The sequence below is a fragment of the Acyrthosiphon pisum genome, chromosome A2 (genome assembly GCF_005508785.2).
Source record: "Acyrthosiphon pisum isolate AL4f chromosome A2, pea_aphid_22Mar2018_4r6ur, whole genome shotgun sequence".
Classification (NCBI taxonomy): domain Eukaryota; kingdom Metazoa; phylum Arthropoda; class Insecta; order Hemiptera; family Aphididae; genus Acyrthosiphon; species Acyrthosiphon pisum.
This window is the reverse complement of record NC_042495.1, coordinates 52,705,032-52,727,658: the sequence shown is the minus strand read 5'-3', so window position 1 is coordinate 52,727,658 and position 22,627 is coordinate 52,705,032. Positions and strand designations below refer to the sequence as shown.

The 22,627-nt window shown below is 27.3% G+C and overlaps 3 protein-coding genes across 7 annotated transcripts; 1 reads left to right on the top strand and 2 right to left on the bottom strand.

The window, feature by feature from the left end:
• Window positions 1-3,789: 3,789 nt before the first annotated feature.
• LOC100164108 (dual specificity protein kinase TTK) lies at window positions 3,790-9,365 on the top strand. Of its 2 annotated transcripts, none has more exons than XM_001943100.5 (7): window positions 3,790-4,226; window positions 5,640-5,767; window positions 5,914-6,763; window positions 6,828-6,976; window positions 7,088-7,245; window positions 8,688-8,881; window positions 8,945-9,365. In XM_001943100.5, the coding sequence occupies exons 2-7, from the start codon at window positions 5,643-5,645 to the stop codon at window positions 9,230-9,232; spliced, it is 1,764 nt and encodes a 587-aa protein (XP_001943135.2). In that variant the 5' UTR covers window positions 3,790-4,226; window positions 5,640-5,642; the 3' UTR covers window positions 9,233-9,365. The 2 variants fall into 2 exon arrangements, with proteins under 2 accessions (XP_001943135.2, XP_016659076.1); XM_016803587.2 differs by having other exon boundaries at window positions 3,830-3,993.
• LOC100166163 (protein FAM91A1) lies at window positions 9,343-16,014 on the bottom strand. Of its 3 annotated transcripts, none has more exons than XM_016803586.2 (16): window positions 15,996-16,014; window positions 15,497-15,594; window positions 15,145-15,229; window positions 14,865-15,074; window positions 14,318-14,502; window positions 14,126-14,226; window positions 13,895-14,054; window positions 13,512-13,826; window positions 13,125-13,441; window positions 12,903-13,066; window positions 12,689-12,837; window positions 12,575-12,632; window positions 12,360-12,497; window positions 12,064-12,289; window positions 11,200-11,269; window positions 9,343-9,701 (listed from the first exon to the last, which is right to left on the bottom strand). In XM_016803586.2, the coding sequence occupies exons 2-16, from the start codon at window positions 15,584-15,586 to the stop codon at window positions 9,594-9,596; spliced, it is 2,376 nt and encodes a 791-aa protein (XP_016659075.1). In that variant the 5' UTR covers window positions 15,587-15,594; window positions 15,996-16,014; the 3' UTR covers window positions 9,343-9,593. The 3 variants fall into 3 exon arrangements, with proteins under 3 accessions (XP_016659075.1, XP_029346771.1, XP_008181988.1); XM_029490911.1 differs by lacking the exon at window positions 15,996-16,014 and adding an exon at window positions 15,744-15,989 and having other exon boundaries at window positions 15,497-15,691; XM_008183766.1 differs by lacking the exon at window positions 15,996-16,014 and adding an exon at window positions 15,825-15,989.
• Window positions 16,015-18,347: 2,333 nt separating this feature from the next.
• Window positions 18,348-22,544, bottom strand: LOC100168205 (origin recognition complex subunit 4). Of its 2 annotated transcripts, none has more exons than XM_016803583.2 (8): window positions 22,421-22,544; window positions 21,321-21,503; window positions 21,090-21,249; window positions 19,863-20,014; window positions 19,500-19,799; window positions 19,329-19,437; window positions 19,091-19,269; window positions 18,348-19,026 (listed from the first exon to the last, which is right to left on the bottom strand). In XM_016803583.2, exons 1-8 carry the CDS (start codon window positions 22,451-22,453, stop codon window positions 18,859-18,861), a joined length of 1,284 nt encoding a protein of 427 aa, XP_016659072.1. In that variant the 5' UTR covers window positions 22,454-22,544; the 3' UTR covers window positions 18,348-18,858. The 2 variants fall into 2 exon arrangements, with proteins under 2 accessions (XP_016659072.1, XP_001943001.1); XM_001942966.4 differs by lacking the exon at window positions 22,421-22,544 and adding an exon at window positions 22,036-22,380.
• Between the last annotated feature and the right edge of the window lie 83 nt (window positions 22,545-22,627).

Sequence of the window (22,627 nt, the reverse complement as noted above, 5' to 3'; positions counted from 1 at the left end):
TTTTTCCCGGCGCTTTTAAACTATTACAATTTTAAATTTTGACCTTCTGAATGAACCAACTAGATTCACTTTCCCATCGATCGAGATACTGTTGAAGAAAATCGAAGCAGTTGTACTGCCCCAAATACGGTGATGTCAGAAACAAAGAAAAAAATTAAAAAAAACTCATCATCCATACATCGCTCCGATCAGAATCTAAAAAAAATGGTTACACCTTTATGTCTTAGATTATGTAATTTTTAATACAAATTTATTTTATTAGTGGCTTAGACGACAAGGGGTGCCTGAGCACCCATAGCCCCCCTGAATCCGCGCCTGGCTGAGGTAATTAAATTTGTACTATTTTTGTCCGCGTCGTCGACGATAACATTCATATTTCTTATATTTATATTAGGTATATTTATTGATTATATACGTTTATATTTCATTTTAATTAAAATGTAATGTATGTAAGTGAAATAAAAATATTTTCTTAACTTCTAACACCAAACATTAAAATATGAAGGGTAAAGACCCACAAAAAAATTACGCCCACTAAAATGTTACGCCCTGGGATAAATCCCCGGCTTCTTCCCCTAGTTCCACCACTGTGTATGTATGTGTTTTATGAAGGAAAATTAAGGATTAAAGGAACATAATATATTAATATATGTGCACATATATTAAGCATTATATGTTTTAAGCACGCATATGTTAAGCATGCTTGCAAACGATTGCTTTTGAAGTTACCCATTTTGGCTAGTCAAAACTTTTGCCCCCTCTATTAAAAACTGAAATGACGCAACTGACCACTGTACTCATCAGTCATCATTGATATTTATGGACCTTATTACCTAAATTAGTAGGTATTATAAATTATATTATAATTAACGTCAGATATGGCATGTAATTCATTTAAACAACTTTTGGAGCATAGGCTTTGGTTTCGAAGTCATTTATTTCATTATTTGTAATATTTGAAATTTTAATATTTATTGTTACTAATCGGTACTCTGTAGTCCGTAGGTACTAGCAAATACTATATACGATAATACAGGACACTCTGTATTAAAATAGTGGCGAACAAATAATTGTTATCATTGCCCCGCGAGATGTTATAAAAGTTGCCTATTTTACCCCTTAATCTTGTATAAATTCCCGCTTTTTTTGAATATTAATTACAAATACTATATACGATTATAATATTATTATAATAATAATAGTTAATTTTTTATCATAAATATTAACAAGTTCCTCGGTTCATAAATCATAATATCGGCAATACTCACATTGGTGTTAATTCTAATAGTAGTAATAATGGTCTCCAAAAATGTCTGTGCAGTGTCTAACTGTAATACTTATGGTAAGACATCATCTTCCACGATCTCATTTCATAAATTTCCGAAAGATTTAAACAGGTAAGTATATTGTGCACCTAAATATTCTGGTTATCTAAGAAGTTGTTTATATCAAAAAAATAACCATACTAATTTCTTCTAACCTATTTGTATTTATAGTTGTCAAAAATGGATAGAATTGGCCCAAAATAAAAAAATTAGTAAATTATTAGAGACATGTGGACCCTTATAGATTTGCCAAAAAGTTTTTCAATTTGTTCTATTCACTTTACGAAGGATGATTATATGACCAACACAGACAGACCTCTGTTAGTAGAGTACAAATTACCTATAAATTCTAACATTTAAATATTTAATATACCTATCATTAGAACTTATTATTTATAATTAATAACCTAATTATTAATTATGTGCATCAGGTTAAGATGTGGATCAGTACCATTTAATGTTACAAAAGAAAAACCCTTTATAACATGCAACAATGAAAATGTATTTTTATGCACGATTCCCCACATTTACTGAAATCAGTAAAAAAACAATTTTAAAAAATATACTTTTGAAAATGCAAATGAATTATATACCTAGTTGGAGAGATATAGAAGATTTGTATAAAGTGGATTGTAATAATAAACCAAGATTAGCAGGCAAGTTTAAAAAAATTAATTTGGATCTACCCCCTTTTTCACCAATGCGAGTATGTCTGGCAACCCAAACTTTAAGTAATTCGGTGAGTGCTGGTATTTTGACTTTAACATCATTCAATAAATTATCATCTAGAGCAGCATATACAGCCAAATTTGTTAAATTTTTTAATGATTTGTTTGATGTTTTTATAGCATAAAATTAAATGAGCCTATTGTTCTAAAAAGACCATTAACCAAAAACTTTTTACATTGGGATTTTTTCAAAAAAGCTTTAAAATTTTGATCAGAGTTGAAAATAAACAATAAAAGAGGAAATTTACCACCTTGTATAATAGGCTGGCAAGAAAATATTATTTGTGTACAAATGTTGTTCAAAGAATTAAATGAAAAATATGGTATTGAATACTTATTAATGAGACGCTTGACACAAGATTGTATTGAATCATTATTTTCAGTTTTAAGAGCTAAAGGAGGTAATAACACCAGATGCATCGAAAATTCAATCAGCAATCCGTATGAATATGTGTAGTATGCTTATTAGTCCTTCAAATAATGCCAACTGCGAAAAAGATGCTTCTGAATTTTTGGCTTTATCAAAAGACATAAAAACTTTAATTATCACATTAGATAGATCATATAATGAATCAGAAGAAATAGATAATATTGAGTATATTTTAATGAAGGATGAAACTGCAAATAATGTCACTTATGTAACAGGTTGTGTTTGTAGTCAAATGGATCAAAAAACATGTATTGAAAAACTGACTACTAAGGATACTAATAAAAAATTTGATCTTGATAATACACACATTGGTATAAAGGAATATGATGGCTGCAGTTTACTTTATCCTCTTACCAAAACATTGAAATTTACTAAACATGTTTCTGCACTTTTTCATGCAAACATTGAAAACCTCTTTCTAAAAAAAAAAAATGTAATTTAAAAAAGGATCTTAAACTTATTATAAGCCATATTTGTAAAAGGTCACTAAGAAGACTGAAGACTGCTATTCACAATTTTTGGATACATCTTTAAACGTGAGTATTAATTGATATGTGAAGAAATGCAATGATTCATTCAACCAATATAAAGGTCCAAAAAATAAAAAGTTGAAAAAAGTAGTTCACGTTTGAGTACAATGTTTATTTAATTGATAAATTATTATTAGATATTACTATCAGTTTTAAGCACTTATGTTATAATTTCATATTTTAATTTGTGTAGTATAATTATTATGAAAAAAGTAAAATATATAACTTATATATGTTTTGAATTACATTTAATTAATACCTTTTATAAAGCTTACATTTAACATTATATTGTTTATCGTATTTCCTAATAGGATTTATGAACTTATGGAGATTTTAAGTATGTGTAAAATGTAAATATACAAATACTATATAATCTAAAATCTAAATAATTTAATATTTCTAACTAAAAATTATAATCGTTGATTGACATTAGAAAATAAACAATAATATTAATCGGTGTTCTAAATTAATTTGTACTTATAAACATTTCAAGGAGTAAAATAGGCAACTACTTTAACAATCTCGCGGGGCAATGATAAGAAATAATTCGCCAGTTTTTATATGCCAGTGTCCTGTATTACTAGGTACCTACTCAAAATTATTTAATATTTACCTTAGATCATATACAATAGATATTTACTATACGAATTACCTACTACCATTACTACGGTTTCCAATTAAAATCGGTACGTATTCATTTTATTTGCTTTTTTGGCTGCACTGTATATGGAACGTTAATTTTTTGAATTTTCAAAATGGACGAATTGAGAAATAGTTGATAACGATAACTGAAAAAAACAACATTCTAAACAGTAATCACTATTCAGTATTTTACTAATCTCATATTATTCATTATTCACAATTCTTAATATTTTAATATGATGTAACATTCTAAACGACATGGAAGTAACTAATAAGAATAAGTAAATACCAAATAGTAATGTTGGAAAAAGTATACAAATCACCAAAGTAGTAATTAGGTACTGTGTTTATAACTATAGAATATTTTGTACAATAATATTGATATATTATATTCTGTGATTCTGCCTGTGTAACTTACTACCTACTTTGTGTCTACCTACTGTTTAAAAAAATCACCAAATCAAATGTTTTTTTTGCTATTGAATCACAGTAATATATTGGTGTGAAACATAATTTAAATGTTAAATTAGACAAATTATTTTGTGGTGGATTCAAACTATATTTGTTTTGGGTAAGTTTATAATTATTTATTATATTTGTATGCAATGTTTGGAAAGAACGTCATTCATTAATGCTTGTTCATGTGTTCATGTTCATATTTAGTGAACGTCACTCGTCTTTTTCAAATAGAACATGAACGTGAACAACGTTAATATATTTTATGAATTCGAACGATTTTTAAGACGTTCAAATATGTTTATTATTTAATAAATATTGAATATTGATTGATTATACTATTATGATATATAATATATTATGAAATATAAAAATAAAATATATGAAATTCCAGTTTGCCTGGACATAAAACAACAATCATATTAAGTTCCAAAATTTTTTATTCTTATTTAAACGATAGTATACATTAAAATAAAATAAATTATATGAACGATGAAATGAACGCATTCGTATTTTCAAAGAACGTGAACGTGTTCATTTGAAAAATGTATGAATTTGAACATCAACGAGTTATTTTTTTAAGCAGTGAACGTGAATTAATTCATTTTTTTAGTGAATGTTATGAATACTGCTTGTATGTCATTATAATTATAACACTTTAAAATTATAAAATAAATTAATGATATCATATCTAAATAATAATTGTATAGAAGTTATATTCTATCTGATGGCAAATCGTGAAATTGTTATTAATTTATAATATGAAACAACATCTCTGCCCTCTGGTATTATCAGAAAAGGTATTAGGTAAATAATTTATTAAAAATTTTTTTCTAATTATGAAAGTTTTCAGTTTAATATTGATTTTAATTGTTTTTTTATATTTAAATCGTAAAAGTGAATATAAAGAATAATTCAAATTATTTAATTAATAAGTAATAGTTGAAAATTATTTTATAAATATTTTTTGAAATAAACCTTCTTTCTTAAGGTGTGGGTTGAAAAATGAAACGATTTGTTTGTTTATCGTAAATTACATATTTTTCTACTGTATTGATTTTACTCACTCTCTCCCTAATTCACTTATAAATTATAATTTCACGGGCCCAATTACTTGAGAGAGTGTAATGGTGACCTCACACACTCCGACTTTTTTTTTTTTATTAGGGATATATTTTACTTTTATTTCTACAATTTATTTATTCAAATTTTTTTAATATAATATAATAAATCCTAGTATGTATAACCTAGCTCTAACTAATGATTGTATTTTTGCGGTTACACATATTATGATTATAATACACAAATCTAATATCAGGAACTTTATTACATTAGATTTATATAAGCAGTTTGGTATCGATTAAACAATAATAATGTGTAGATAAATATTTAAAATAAACCATGTTATTGTTTTATTGGATTAATTTGTATAAAATTGTTGTTGAAATATTGTATACCTGCAGATTATATAATATATCTGATATTGTCTGTATCCAACTACTATTTAATGTTATTTAATTTTAAATAGATTATGATGAACCATAGTATAGAATCAAGTTTTTACAATGCTGAAGATAATGATGGAGAAACTGATAATTATGTTACATGTCCATTATTGCAACTAAAATATTCTAGATCAAGAAAACCAATTACTAGGTAGGTTATAACTACAAAAAAAGGGAAATGAATACCTATTTTTTTTATATATATTTGATATTCACTCTGATATAAGTTCCTTATTACATATTTAATAATTTCAATTGTATGTATTACAATAATGAATACTAATCTTTTTTTTTTAGTCGTTTGGGACAAAAGGGTAGATCTTTAAAACACATAAATGAGAATCGACCTTTATTTGAAAATAAAACCGCAGAAGCTGATTTGGGAGGATCATTTCAAATGCGTACACCTGAAAATGTAGTAGCTGGTTTTGAAAAACTTGACTTAGTACATGATACTCCATTTGTCCGTCCAGCCATTAAAACTCACAATGATAGTGATTTAGAAACTCCGAGTGATACACTAACTAATTTGAAATATGTAAGACCTAATATTACATTAAGTACTAAACGGTCATTATACAGTAATAAAGAAAATTTACCAGAGCAAATAGAAGAATTAAAAACGCCTGAATCTCAAAAATTAAATCAAAGTAATACTAGTCCGCCGTCACTCACTATAAAAGAAACTGCAAATAAATCATCAGAGAGTGTGAAAGACGAAACATATTATGTGTCACCTGAAACTTCAAGATACAACTATGATACCAGTTTGTATCATAGTATCAGAGAAACAACTGTCATACCAGAAACATCACATTTATCTTTTTCTATCAGAAATTCTGATTCATTTGTCAATAATTCTTTAACACCTAAGCAATTAGAATGTCAACCTCTAGATGATCAGCCTAATCATACTGCACTTGAACTGTCTCCTGCAGCAAATCGTAACAATTTTGTAATACGAGCTCGATCTCCCATTCGTCATATTCCTGTTGGATTTGTTCAAGATGGAGAATTTAAACGGCCAATTAATTCATCAAGTAGCGTGTGTGTTAAATGCGCCAATGAAAACTATATATCTGTTAAAGGAATTAATTATAATATACTTAATACACTTGGCCATGGTGGATCTAGTATTGTGTACGAGGTAAATATATGTTTGTAATCATATTCATGTTATTATTTCTAATGTATTTTTAAAATTTAATAAGGTATTACATCCAGACACAAACCAAGTGGTTGCAATAAAAAAAGTAGATTTATCTGAAGTTGAAGATATTATAGCAAAAGGATATTTAAATGAAGTTAATTTGTTACAAAATCTGCAATCATGTGAAAGTGTTATACGCCTTTTTGATAGGTAAATTTGATGTATTCAATTAAGTTATTATTTTCCTTTCTTGAAGTATTTTCATAGTTGTTTCTTCATTCTTCAAAATCTTAGTATACACATAGATATTAATATTTTCAGTCAATATACTACTAAAGATAAGATACTTTACATGGTAATGGAAAAAGGTGATACAGATCTTTCAAAACTCATTCGTAATACTAAACATATGTCTGTACATATGATAATGTACTATTGGTCAGAAATGTTGATTACTGTTAATGAAATACATGCTAAAGGTAAATATTTATTTAATTCATATTTTTTTAAAACAAATATATTACTATGTAATCTGACATCCAAGCCAAGGTTGACAACTTACCCTATAATTTTTTCTATATTTGTTTTGGGGCCTGAGGGACTAAATCTCTTTTTTAGTGTCTATATTCTGGCTACTCAGAGAGTGCTTCTGGGTGTTGACCAAAACTAGTCTGTTTTCGCGCATTTCTACCACTAAATCTGCCTGAACGCTGGCCGTTGCCGTGAGTGGGGGATTTACAGTTACGAGTAGGCAGTAGAGTAGGAAAAATTTGGGTATGAAACCGCGGGGCTTATTTGGATGTGCCAAGGAGTTCTTTTTATGACCGGAGTATATAAGAAAATTATGATCACTAAAATTGTATTGAACCCCTTATTTATTTGTGAGGGTTAAAATTCCATGGACATATCTGCATGTTTCTATTTATTTATTTATTTATTTCAAACATTACGGGCAGAGCCCAATTCTTAACAAGAGTACATTAAGTATATAGTACATTGAAATATTTAAATATTAATAGTTAAATTTTTAATAGAACAATAAATAACAATTATAACAAAAAGATTAGTTTAAATAAGGAATGATGGTTGTTCATTAGCTATGCGCATCATGCGATACATAGGATTATTACGGCCGTAGTTTATGGAAGAATTTGGGATTGAGAAGGTTGTATGAGAACGGAGGGAACCTTGTGGTACTTTAAAATTAAAACTGGAGAAAAGAATGGGGGTGTCTATTGATCCGTCCATTTCCAAGAGCTTACGTAAAAAAGATAGATTAGCAGTTGCTCTTCTATCAACCAGTAAAGTTAGGTGTAGTATATTGTATTTATACAAAGGACATGGTTTTATAGAAGATAAGGGACTGTAATACTATAGTTGATATTTATTATTTTTAAGAAATTCAATATATTATACATTTTATTTAAGCGCACATGTACATATCAGTCATGTGTGCTAGTAAGTTATCATCAGTGCTGTATATTAAAAGATATGGCATAGCATATTTTATATTTTAAAACTAAAGCCAAAATTTGAAAAAGTGAGATTATTTATTTTAATAATTAATCTTAAATAAACTTCATTATATATTTAATTATATTTTCAGATTTCTTATTGGATTATTAATTTTATCGGTATAATGAAGTAAAGAAAAGTAACTAAGTATGAGATACATTAATAAAAAAAAAAAATATATTTCCTAATAAAAACGCACAAGTCCTTAATCAATCTCACACCTAAACCTATATTGTTAGTTGGATCGACCTCCTATTGACAATATCAAGACTTTCATTATGATACAAAAAAAATAAATATTAGATAATTTAACTTTCGATAATAGAATGTACTATACTGATAAAATTAATTTTTTGAAAAAAAATTATATTTAACTTAATCATAAATAATTCATTTTTTTTTTTAGGTGTTATACATTCAGATCTAAAACCTGCAAATTTCCTTCTGGTTAGTGGTCGTTTAAAATTGATAGATTTTGGTATTGCATCAAAAATTCAAGGAGATATGACAAGTGTATTGAAAGATGTGACTACTGGAACTTGGAATTATATGAGTCCAGAATGTATTAGGAGTGGTGGTTCAAATTTTCAAGGACATAAAGTGAGTTAATTGTATTATTGTTTATATTTAAATACTAATAATAACTTTTTACATTCTATTCAGATAAACCAAAAATCAGATGTGTGGTCACTAGGATGCATATTGTATAGTTTAATTTATGGTAAGACTCCTTATTCACATTTGACAAACACTTGGCAAAAGTTACAAGCCATTGCAGAATCTACACAAAATATTAGTTTCCTGAGTCACAGTAAAACATTTACTCAAGGTATACCACCTGTACTAATGCAAACAATGAAGTTATGTTTGATAAAAGATGTGAAAGCCAGACCCAATGTAGTTGATTTGCTGAAGCTTATTGAAAATACAGTATTTAAACCTATGACTTAAGTACTTTTTTTATATAATATGTACTATAATCTTGTATTTATAATTTATTCTATCATTTCATACATGTTTTACAAATGTATTTATGATTTTGGGTATTGATAAACATGCAGTACTTAAATAAATTGTGGTGTAATTGTATAAATAATATATATAATTGTTGTTTCTTAATGAATGATTGTTTACATTAAACATTTTATACTGTTTTAACTTAGGTTATTTATTAAATTTGAAATTAATTTAACAATATTGTATATAACTCATATATTATTGGAATTTTAGTAATAAATTAATAATAAATAATAAATAAAATTAAAAAAATAATTGTTAATTCATTCCATATTTTTAATACATTTCTTTTCAATTACTTCCATACTGTCAATTTTCCACTTTCAAATATCAAACAATCAACGGGCCATGCTATTGATGATTTATCAAATGGTAATAAATCTTCAAAATCTTTATCTGAATCCTAAAAATAAGACATTTAATATCAATATTATAGTAACTAGTAGGCTTCTTCAACAATATCGATATTTAGATTCAATATCGATATCGCAAACTTTTTTTTTTGGAAATTTAGGTATCGATAATCGTAATATATCGATGATCGATGTACAGCAAGCTGAACTGATTTTAATGCCAAAACTCTTGAATAATATAATTTAAAACAATTAATTGTTAACTAATACCTACTAGTTAGTAGTTAGTATCTAGTACCTAGTCAATTGAGTATATAGTCATAGAGATATACCGATGTATCGATACCTACATTTTTTTTTTCGATATCGAATTGGACAATTCTAAACGATATCGATATTCAAAAATATATCGTTGAAGAAGCCTAGTAACTACTAAGACAAGTTTCATAAAAGTTATGAAAATAGGTGTTTTTAAAACAATTAAATTGAAGTTAGTAATCACGTATTATAGGTGTGTGACGACACACTATTATTTACTAAATAATAAGATTTTTAACAAAGAAGGAAATTGTATGAATATGATGTGTTAGGGAACAAGAGAAGTGTTCCACTAATGGAAAGACAAGGATAAGAAAATAACTCAAAACATTATTGAAGTGAACTAGTGAAGAATACATTGTGGAAAATACTTAAAATATTATGAAATGGTAGGAGTGAGTAAGTATTACGAGTTGGAAAGTTTGTGACCAAGTCGAAACAGAAAAATGAAATAATAAGAATAGAAGTATAATATCTATAAATTAAACCAATATATAAATACTTAATTGTGTATGCATATTAATATTTTCTTTTATAATATTCAATGGCAAAGTGTCAATGAGATAACGTCCTAATTAGAATAAATTAAATATTTATTTTACAAATTTGAATTGTCATAATAATATATTATGTATTTCACAATATTTATCAAAACCTTTTCTTTCTATTATACCATTACAGAATTCATAGAAAATATTAGTTACAAGCTCCGCATGTGAGCTTGTGGTGCTCAACATGGCAGGTCATCACAGTAAACATTCAAATATAGTATAAATTAACAACAAAAATAAGTATGAACAATGTGTCAATGTCTCATTTTTCCGGGCACAGTGTTCCCTGAAAATTAGAAAGTGAATGGGGGTCATTGTTGCGCTAATAGCATAGTTGTGTCATCAACCATCACAAACTTGTTATCATGGTTGATTTATAAGTTACAGTATGTTTATTTCTCAAATGATTTCCTAAAATATTTGAGTATCAATAATATTGTTATTATACTTGATTTTTTTTTCTCAACTTCTCTCTGACCTAAAGACTCACACCTCGCCACTGATGATATTATTAACTAATTATTAAATTGCATAACAATATTTAAATTTATAAGGATGTGCATAATGGTAATTTTTTGTTATATTGTAGTATTGGAATCAACAATATTTTTTAAACATATATCATGTAACTTGAACGGTGATAACCAATGTTTTATAATAAAATTTGAATATGTCTTACCTTGTATGACTCTATAAAGTCTAACAAATCTTTTGATAATAACTCATTTGATTCCACAAGTTTCATAACACTATAATAAAAACAAAACATTTATAAAATTAAATTTACATATTATACTAGTATGTTTTAAAAATATCCTTTTTATTTTTTTGAATATTGTGTAAGAAATAATTAAATATTTTAGCTTTTATTTTCCCGATCTGATCAAGATAAACATTAATTTCTAAACGTTATTTTAAGAATTTCCCAGTACATTTTGTGAAATATTAAAGCAATAGTATTCAAAAAAATCTCTGTAAGCTGAGTACTGTTGAAAACTGTTTTTCAAAGTTTCATGATTTATATAAGACCTTGGTGATAATGGGGCCAAATAGTGTAGGTAAAATTATTTTGTGGCTTAAATATGAAATATTTAAAACTGCCTACCAATTTATAGGATTTATATTATATAGAGTACATCAAGAACTTTTAAAGTTATTTAATTCAGGTTTAAATTCATACAGATTTATATCAATTTGCATTTAAATTTTCATCATTTAAGAAGAAGTTTAACATTCCAAAATTTACATTCAGCTGTTCCAATTGTGTATTGTTAGTTTAAATATTATAGTGACCAATTATAAAAGTTAACAGTAAGAATTTTATCTGTGTTATCTCGTTGGTATTTCATAACATTTAAACCTTTAAGCAACTTATGTAAAATATTAAAAATTAAAATATAGTATAATTATGAGAGGACATATAATTTTCGAACAGTTGGACCCCTCGAGCAATGCCAATATTAACACATATTAGCATTAATACAAGTGCTACAATTTAATTAGAACTAAACATTAATTAAAAAAATTAAATATATCAATTTACTTTTCTTCGTTCCACATTTGATTATCTACAATATATTTACAAATATTTTGGTTGACATCTGAATTAAAAAGTGGCACACCAAAACAACAGTCCAACAAAGTCCATTCTGACGTATCATAAACAGGTTCTAATAACAATGTTTTCTTTATACACGATGCATCATTTAATTTTTCTAACTCTTCTTTTAAGAGAGATACTCCATTTTTTTGAAAAACAGGTGAAGTATCTGTAAAAAAAATTAATATAAATAAGTAATTAATTAATTAAAAAATTAATAATTCTTAAATGTTGCTAACCGTTGGGCTGTTCTGAAATTAATTTTTTTTCATATTTTGTTGGCGTTGTTACACAAGTTATATACCCACATGTGTTTTTTATGTTTAAAACATTTGATAAACTTTTTAAAAAATTTTCTTCATATAAAAAAGAATGCTCTAAACAAATATAATTTATGATTAATGTGATAAATTCCATATTAAATGTTTGCTTGTCAATGCTCATTACTACTTACCATTTTGTAAATGGTTCATTTTTGGAAATGGTAGTACACATGTATTTGGATTACAAGCCTAAAAACATAAAACTAGTACTGACTTTGGATAAGTAATTTTTTTTTTTAAATTACTTGTATAAGAACTGGTGATTCTTTTAAAGTGTCATTGATAATGGTTAGCAAGTTCTCAATAGGTATAAAATGTGGATCGTGTCCCCAAGTAGTTATCATTACTTTAGAACAATGTCTAAATATTTTAGGAACATTCCACAAGCGTACACCTATTAAAATAATTTATTAAATAATAATAACAACTGACAAGTACCAAATTTTTTTATATTTTTACCTCTAATCAATAGTAGTGATGGAGGTCCATAATGTGTCTTATGATATAAATATAGCTTAAACCAAACTGAGTTTACTTCAGGTATAGGAGGACCAATATGAGGTAACTTTGGTGATGACAAAAGAGGCGTTTCTTTATTTAATGGAGCCATTGACATTAATAAACTAAAAATATTCAAAACGTATTTACTAAACAAATTTTAGAAGCTATGTAAAAACTCACTTATAATTTTTTTTCAAAAATCTAACACATGTATCTGCTGTTAAAGACTTAAGACTTTCCCAACGAATAAGATCCAGTTTACCAGAACAATTTTCAGATCTCAATGCCTTTACAGTGCTTCTAAGTGTCAATGCATGTTCAAAATATCGTCGAGCTTCACCTTCACTCTCACCTGCACTAGGAGTTTCACTTCCAAAAACACAACTACCAGCGCTGTAACCGTCTGCAACTTTGTCAAGTTCATCCAAAAACACATTTAATGCTTCATCAGTTAGTTTTCCAGCTTCAAATAATGTAACTGCATGATCTTTTAGACTCTAAATTTGAACATTAATTCAAATGAAAATATCATTGATAAAAACGTAGGAAATAACATAGTATACTTACAGGGGACAGATTACCCATCATTAAAAAAGCAGTAAGAGTTGAGTCAAACAAAAAAGCCATTCTTTTTTCAGCATTACTTTTATCTGGCGATGACTCAAGAACATCTGGTATTTCAGTGGGCAATATTATTGAAGAAGGTAAATCAGATACATTTTCTACATTTACTATTTCTAATTTTGGTATATTTTTTGAACCAGACCAGGTTAAATGGGTAGAAAAAGTTTTGAGACTTTTCTTCTGGGCAATTTTCAATCGGCAAAATAAAGAGACCGCATTTTTAACAGATTCCAAGTCAATCTCTAATACTGTAGCCAACTTTAAAAAAAAAAATAAGATATTTTAATTATAAATAAAATTCTATATAATGTCAGTAAAATAATTACCTCACTAACTGAAGTGTGTTCATCAATAGAAACAAAAATTTTGTAAAGGAGATTTTCAAAATTATCTCCAAGCACTCTGTTCATAACAAAACCACCAAGTGTTGATACTATTATATGGTCATCATCATATATTGGAACATCATAGTAAATCAAACCTTTTCTACAAAATGTGAAAAACATATTTATACAATGTATTACTTTTAATATATAGTAAAAATATCAGTTATAAACTTGTAAAGACTGTGGAGTATATTGTAATCTAAACTTCCAGCCAGTTGTTGTCCATTGTCAATTATATGGTCAATAAATTTTTTCTCGTCTTCATTGATGGTCTTTAAAATAAATGACATTAATTTAACATTTAACTAAATATAAAATGGTTTTAATTAAATTTAAATGTGCAATAATTAAATTCTAATATACTTTAATATCATCTTCAAACAAACATCCAACATCAACAGTCCACCAAGGGTCTGCATTTATATCAATTGGTTGAGATGGTAACATTGGTCGAATCTCATTTTTCCTTCTAAAAAGTTTATTTTTTGTTCGGCATTGATTCATTAATTCAATATACTCATTACGTCCAATTCCTAGTATTCTAAGACCTAGAGGGAGAAGTTCAAATATAAAAATAAATAAATCGAGAACAAAATGTATATGGTTAAATTCAGTGGTATATTTATGGTGGAGCAGTATTCGCTGGAATACCATGGGGTATTTATATTTCCTTGGAATTATATAGGAAAACAATTTTTTTGTAAAATGTTGTGTCATCAGTTGTATGTTTATAATAATTTATTATTATTATTATTATTATTATTCTATATGTATTTATAAAACTATTTGTAACAATTAGACTATCCCCCCCCCCTGCAAAATACAACAAAAATAAACCAAAATTGTAAATATACCACTGGCTTGACTAATAAACATGAGTAAATAAAAGTTATTTATCAGGTATAAATACAATCAACTGCTGTGAAATTTGGAATTGAATCATAGCTTTTATCTGACTCCATAACATGTATAATTGTTGATATATAAAATTGAAATGGTGTTATTCTTAGTCCTTTAACAATTACATCTGACAGATGGTATGGATAAAGCATCAAGTTTTCTCTGCTATATGTCATCAAATCTTCATAGTAATTTTGTTCATTTTTAACAACGGTTCTCACTAGAGTAAAAAAAAATACTTTAACATACTAAAACCATTAGTAATTGTATAATAGTAACACTTGTGTTACCTAAATTTGTTTTGTATCGAACTTGATTCCTTATGCTGTACACAGAAATACATTTTTTGTACTCTTTTAGAGAATTTCCAACTCCCTGAAAAATAAAAGTATACTTAATGGTATTAAAAGTTGAATATTCAAAAAAATATAAATTTATTGCTAATACATGCACAAAATACCTACTACTTACTACCTGCTTAATAAAATATCATAAAATTATTGGAATTATTATTCACAATTTTTAAATAAGTAGGTAAGTAAATTGTGGCTTGTGAATGTTAACGATTTCCAACTTTTCAAGTGTCTCTTATTATGCAATAAACTTCATTGAATTAAAATTGTATATATATTTAAAATTTACTTGTTTTACGGATGGTGGTAAATTTGCCCAAGGAATGTTTTGAAGAACACATTTTTCCATTTCTTCGTTCATACTTGGGAAATTTAACATCTAATTTACTAAAACATTTTAAAATTTTAATTTAAATTCCAACCATTTAATATTTACTGTAATATCATTATCAGACTTCTAATCACTACAAACTTAGATCATAACCACGGACGTACATACGTGTACATATGTACATATGTACGTCCGTGATCATAACCATAGAGTAATATAGAAAGGCCGATTCATAGATTACTCTATGATCATAACACAGACTTATATAATTGTTCTATGATAATACTCATTATATATCTGTGGATCATAGTAGGCACCTTAAACCTATAATAATTATTATGACTAATCCACAGACATATAAAACAAGTCTGTGGAATAAACAAGCTAGATATACTAGACACTAGTAACTAGTACAAGTAGTACAATTATACAATTATTAGTTTTCATAAATACAAACCACGACCACTGACTGAGATAGAATATACCTATCACTCAGTGATAAAACCACAGTCCACAGAATAGATAATAATATATTTTCTGTGTACTTATAATTTATATCATAGAAGAGTAATATTACTTAATACTTAAATACTTAATAGTATTAGATTATAAAAATGATATAAGCACAGATTAGGGATAGAAAACTTATTTAAATATTAAGATCTTTGAAATAAATAATAATTAATATATAACCATGATATATAATTATGTAAGCAACATAATTATGTATCAATAATATGCCAGCTTGTATTATCCCGTATTATCTTCTTCTATTCTATAAAACTAATAATATATTATGAAGATGAATTAAATAAATAAATAAATAAATCCACGTTGAATATAATCTTAGTTCGTGATAACGTCATTATTATTTAATACCTAATTAATATAAACACAGACTTCTATCAAAAAAAAAAAAACTGTATGATATACTACAGAACTAGCAGAATAAAAATCCCCGAAAAAAAAACCCTCGACGAACCATCCCAGAAAAAAAATCCCCAGACTACAATATTACTATGGTTCTGTGATATTACTCACAAGTCACAACTAAGTACATGAAAATGAATAATGGTTGAACAATATTGTTTTTTCAACGCTAATATTCGTGTAATTACCGTGTTATTAATGTTTAATCACAATTATATAATAAACATAATATTATAGTATAGGTAAACTTATTTTATGTAATATAATATAATCAGATTTTATTTTAAATATGGATCTCATGAGTCATGGTGTCCTCTGGGTAATGCTAAATGGTTCTCAAAAATATTACCTATATGTATATTTTGATTCGGGCCGAGTTTACACGTCAATCATTTTACCTGATAAAACACGGGCCGAGTTTACACCTAAATAGTTTTTACCTAAAAAAAACACTGGCCAAGTTTACAATAAACCTTTTGAAAATTTTTTTTCCTCGGACCGAGTTTCCAATCACCCACCATCATAAATATAAAAAAATCATACAAAACGAGGTGGGCAAGTTGGTGTCGGTCCACTGTACAGTGTATATAAAATGAGAATATAAACATTTAGTGAAATTTTCATGTATTTACAGTTGTTCGTTTTTGTTTTTCTCGGCGCTTTTGAACACTAATAGAATTACGAGATTTTGCCCTCTCCGATGCACTAAATCGAACCATTATTTCAACTACTTATAGTGTACACAGTCACAAAAAATAAAAATAAAACACACAGGCACGTACACAAAAACAAATCGTGATGGGGGGTTAATAGTAAATTTCGGGGGGGGGGGGAGGGGGGCTTTAAACGTGCCTGAAAACATACATTATTGTGCAATTAATACATTAATCGCTCCACTCAGAATCTAAAATCAACTACTTATCAAATATCAACTTAATCAAGTCACAATCTTTTTGAAATGCAATTGCCCGCTATAGGTACCTATTCTTGTTCTACTCTCAATTTTTTTTTAATTTATCAAACTAGTTAATTTTTTTAAACTTTTACCAGCTTATCCTACAGCTATAGGGTGACATCTGAATGATGGATTGTATTGAGCTTATAGTTGATTATAGTATTTTGAGCTTAACAATCATATTACACCGCTGTCTTCAGCTAATATAACAATTAACAATATAATTTTAAATAGACTTTTTTTTAGCTAGGTATTTAAAATGGATTTACTTCTGGAATTGGTATTAAATAAGTTAATCTTTTTAGTTAATTTTAGGTTTCTAAACAAAAGTTTAAAACAATTTATATCTCCGCTGTATACATGTATTTGTATACCTGTGGTACCCTCTTTTGATGATACAGTCAAGGCATTACCAACCACAATTTCAGATAAAGTGAATATGCAGTATGGTCTAAAAATAATCTATTCATCAAAAAGTTCATAGAAAAAAATAAAATTAGAATAAATAAAAAATAATTTAAACATTTAAAGGCATAAATAAGTTATAAAAAAACAGAACACACTTTCAATACAGAGTTAAGTCAAAATATTTAGAAAATTCTTTTGAATAAAAAATGATAATTTTAATGACGGAAATTTTTCAAGTACCCACGATCATTCCTTTTTGAAAAATTATAAAAATCTTTACTATATGTTTGATTATTCAATGTAATTTAATTTAAAACATTCATAACAAATGTTGGTGGATTTTAATAATTTTTTTTTTTTGCTATTAAAGGTTATTTGATGATAAGTAAAAGACATTTTAATTTTACATCACCTTAGTGTCAATAAGATCAAATATTCTATTAGAAACCACCGTCAAAATTAAATATTGATGGTGTATTACTGTTCCAAGAGGCAATGACAGATACAAAAACACAATTATTGTAAAAGAAAATATTTATATTAAAATATATTGTATTTTTAAAACGACTAACGAGTATTAACTATTAAGTATTAAGTGACAGTTATAACTAGTTAGCTAAGAATCAATTAAAAGTAAACACTGTATTTTTTAAAAAAATGGATTAACCGCATTATTTAAGCTAAATGTATTGGTATATCTTATTTTTATATTAATTGGTTCTTAATGGCCACAGTTTAATAACAAAGTTGAATTAGGATTATAGTGTTACCTATAATCCTTTTCACTCTTTAAAATACCTATATGACACTGTAATTTACAAATGTTATGGCCATATTGTAAAAAATGTTTAACAATAAAATAAACTTATAATATATTTTAATAATTACTAATAGTAAAAATAAAACCATTAATACATTTTGATATGTATTCATCCAATAGTTATTAATATTAATTAATACTTAAGTAGAAAATGTATTTATTGAGCAGCATATTACATACATTATCAATAAAAAATGATACAATAATTTAAATTATATTACTATCTATCCATTGTAATATGACTGGAGGTAGTCTGAAATATAAATTAGAAGCTGTTTTCACTTTATCGAGATTGATTGAACACTTGTATAGTCGATATTCTCTTAATACATTTTTATTCTCTATAACTGCTACAGGTAGTATCAATTGCATTACCTAAATTTATAAACATGATTGAAAAATATATTTATATAAAATATAAAATATTTATAAAACTAACTGATATTCTTTCAAAAGCTTTTATGATAACTTGTCTTTTTGTTACAAGCAATGTTGAATTTCGTAATGCAAATTTACAATACCGATCATAAATCATTTCAAAATTAAATGGTTCTTGATCATAGATTTCTGAGTGATGGCAAATTGAAATCATTAAACAAAGTTCAAGAACTGATAGTCCTGTAAAAAAAAAAAATTTAAAAATATTTTTTTTGTCTTAAAGCTATTAAAATATTTACCTAACAAATGTACAAGAATCATATCTTTTTTAAACAATGTAGTGTAATTATTTGTTAAATTTTCAACGGTCAATATTAAGTCATTTGACAAATTTGTAAGTGCAGTAAACTGAAAACAAAATAAGTATTACACTTTTTTAGTAAACACCAATAAATAATTTTAATACTTACAATAAGAAGATTTAATTTTGTACTGTTGTTGCTTGATTTCAATAGATCCTTCATCAAATTTTGTATTCTTACATCTGATATTAATAATTCAATATTATTGTTCCAGTTTTTCAAAACATCGGCCTTTACTTTACAATGTTTGTTTATTATAAGTGAATGTTTAAATCTTTCTAATAATTGACTAATTTCTGATGGAGGTTTCAACATCATTATATTATGGGAAAACCTTGATTTGACTCGTTTTTCAAGTAATTCAATAACATCAATACGTGATGTTAAGCCAATAATACACAATGGGCTCTAAGAAAACAGAATAATATATTAAATGCTACATAATTATCTCTATATGGTTAAGTAATTTACTTGTTGAGATTGAACAGAATCAAACAAATTATACAACAATGTTTGATTAGTATGAGAACAAAACATATCAAATTTATCTAATACCATAATAATTGATTTTGAAGCTGTTTTGTTTCCCGCACGGAAGCTCTCCAATAAAAAACTTATATTATCTACAAAAATCATTAATATTAGAATAATAGCATTACTTTAATTAAATGACTAATAAAAATTTGAGGTTACAAAATATTTATTCTTTTCATAGACCTAATAGACGGGACGTGGTTGTAGTTCCAGCGTCCAAGCATGATGGCGCTGATCAAGGTAGTACAACGTACACCGCACATGCGCACTAGATGACACAATACTCTGTATATTACTGTATATAATATATATAATATATCACTGTAACGCAAACCGCACCACCCACCCGCATCCCACCTGGATGTTCCGTCTATTAGTATAAGGTCCATGATTCTTCTTGATTTTTGAGGTACAATATCTCTAATATCTTCATATTATTGCCAGTTGCTACTTATAAGTGGCGTGTAATATGGGGTCCAAGTGTTGCTTGGGCAACACCTTAAATATGGGTGGGTGGGTGGGTATTGGTAGATGAAAAATAGATAATTTTATATGTCTAACTGTATAACTCTATAATGAGGGGTAGGTCACCTAAAAATATTTCAGCAACACCAATTTTTTTTATGATACACGCCACTGCCACTTATTGTAAGTGTATAAAATACACTCCATTATCAAAAGTAGCTGTTATTTTAGATTCTAAAATAATAATATGGAGGGGCTTTATCCCCCCCTCTATTTTATAAAAACTTATTATTAGGTCTAGCTTTCTTCAGTAAATACAAAAAGAAAAAGATGCATATAGGTAGGCTGATTTTAATTTTGTTATTACTTCGCAAGTGCTGATAGCACTAAAATTGAAATTAGTATAATGTCTTTAGAGTTTTACACTATAATGATAAGGTATTAAAGGCTTGGATAACATTTCAGTTAGTATTCTATTTATACTCTGTCTCATATAAGAGTAACTTTCAGCAATCGAGTTTTATTTGGTTCAGACTACACCCTTTGGTTTTTATCAACTTACCTTGTCAGCATTCGTTTCTGATGATTAGCCATGAGCAGAAACACAACACCTGAGGTTATTTTTATTTGAGACAGAGAGTAGGCATGTTTATCGATACAACATTGCTAATGTTGAAAATATATTTAAAAAATACAAACCAGCATACGACCCTTCAGCAAAAGTTCCATCCAAATTTTCCATTTGGAGTTGTTGTATAATACTTTTAAGTGCTAAATTATCATCAGTATGAATGAGACCGTTTAATAATACAAGTGTATGTGATTCAGGTGAAAGAGATTTTATAACCGATTCCAATAACTGTAAATATGAATTTAAACATAAATAAATATCTACATACTATACAATTGTATTTTAATAAATATATATACCATTGATTTTCCACAACCACGAGGCCCAAGTATAATCATTGAGTCACTCTCTCCGAAATCAGTAGTTTTTTTAATAATCTGTATGAGTTCATTTTGTTCTTTGTCAAATCCATATAGTTGGTCATTCAAAATAAGTTTTTTTTTCATATTCTGAATACATACACCAAAATCGATTCCCATAATCTAAAATAAAAAAATAAAAGTAAATAGAATTATTACAATAATTGTTATAGGTGGATTCATGATAGAAGTACTTCGATCATGGGTGGATTGTGATTTACTAAGCAAGCATACAATTTGGACTTGTTTTAGACAAAATAATAACAAATTAAGGTTGATATGGAAAATTACATAGAGTAAGACAAATAGCAATAAATGTAGTTAAAGCATCTTCTTAAGAACATAGATAATTTATTGAACTGGCTCGAGTATTTAGGCTACTGTAATCTTTTAAAATATGAGAAAAAAACCTTCTACTACATGCTTAAAAATGTACAACTGTACCTATTAATAATTTAACCAAAATTACTAACTTAACGGAATAAATAAACAGGTAAATGATTGTTAACGACTTTTTGAATCTTTCAAAGACCAAAAACGACAACCACCATGTCATGCTACATCATAATATTTTTTATACTGAAATGGTGCTTTTGTCTGGACCAATGATTCTATTTACAATTATAGACAGCGGTAGATAGGGAAATAAGCGTACCTTTATACGTTTAAAACGTCTGATCCCAAATAGTCGAGAGCAGCGATCAGTGTCAGTGATCGTAATAACCAATGAGTAATGGATATTGATGAACTATTATAGAGCCACCAAACAACGACTATAATTATATATTATAATGACTATATAATAAGTAGTAACTACGGACTAAACAATAAAATAGTAAGCAGTCGACTATGTTGGGACAAGCGAAGTGAACTTTACTGCAATAATACTGCGAAAGTTAGAAAACTTAAATACTGAAATCAGCTGATAAGGGAAAGTTTGGCGGTAAAAGATTAAAGATATAACAAATATCTATATATCTTTAGCCATGGTTAAAATGGTTAAAATAAACTGTGGGACATTGATAATGCGTAGAGATTACTGTTATCAGTGGACGGCAGCCCGCCTCAGTCATTGTTGGCGGCACTGGGTTCGCACGTCCATATGGTACTACGCAAAATGGCGTTTCCACGATACGCCATACGCATAGTACGCGTACTACCCCGACCGTACTACGTTCGCGTTCGGTACATCGGTGCCCCAATACATCCGATTGCCACCGCGGTCGGACTCCCTCATCATCAGTCGT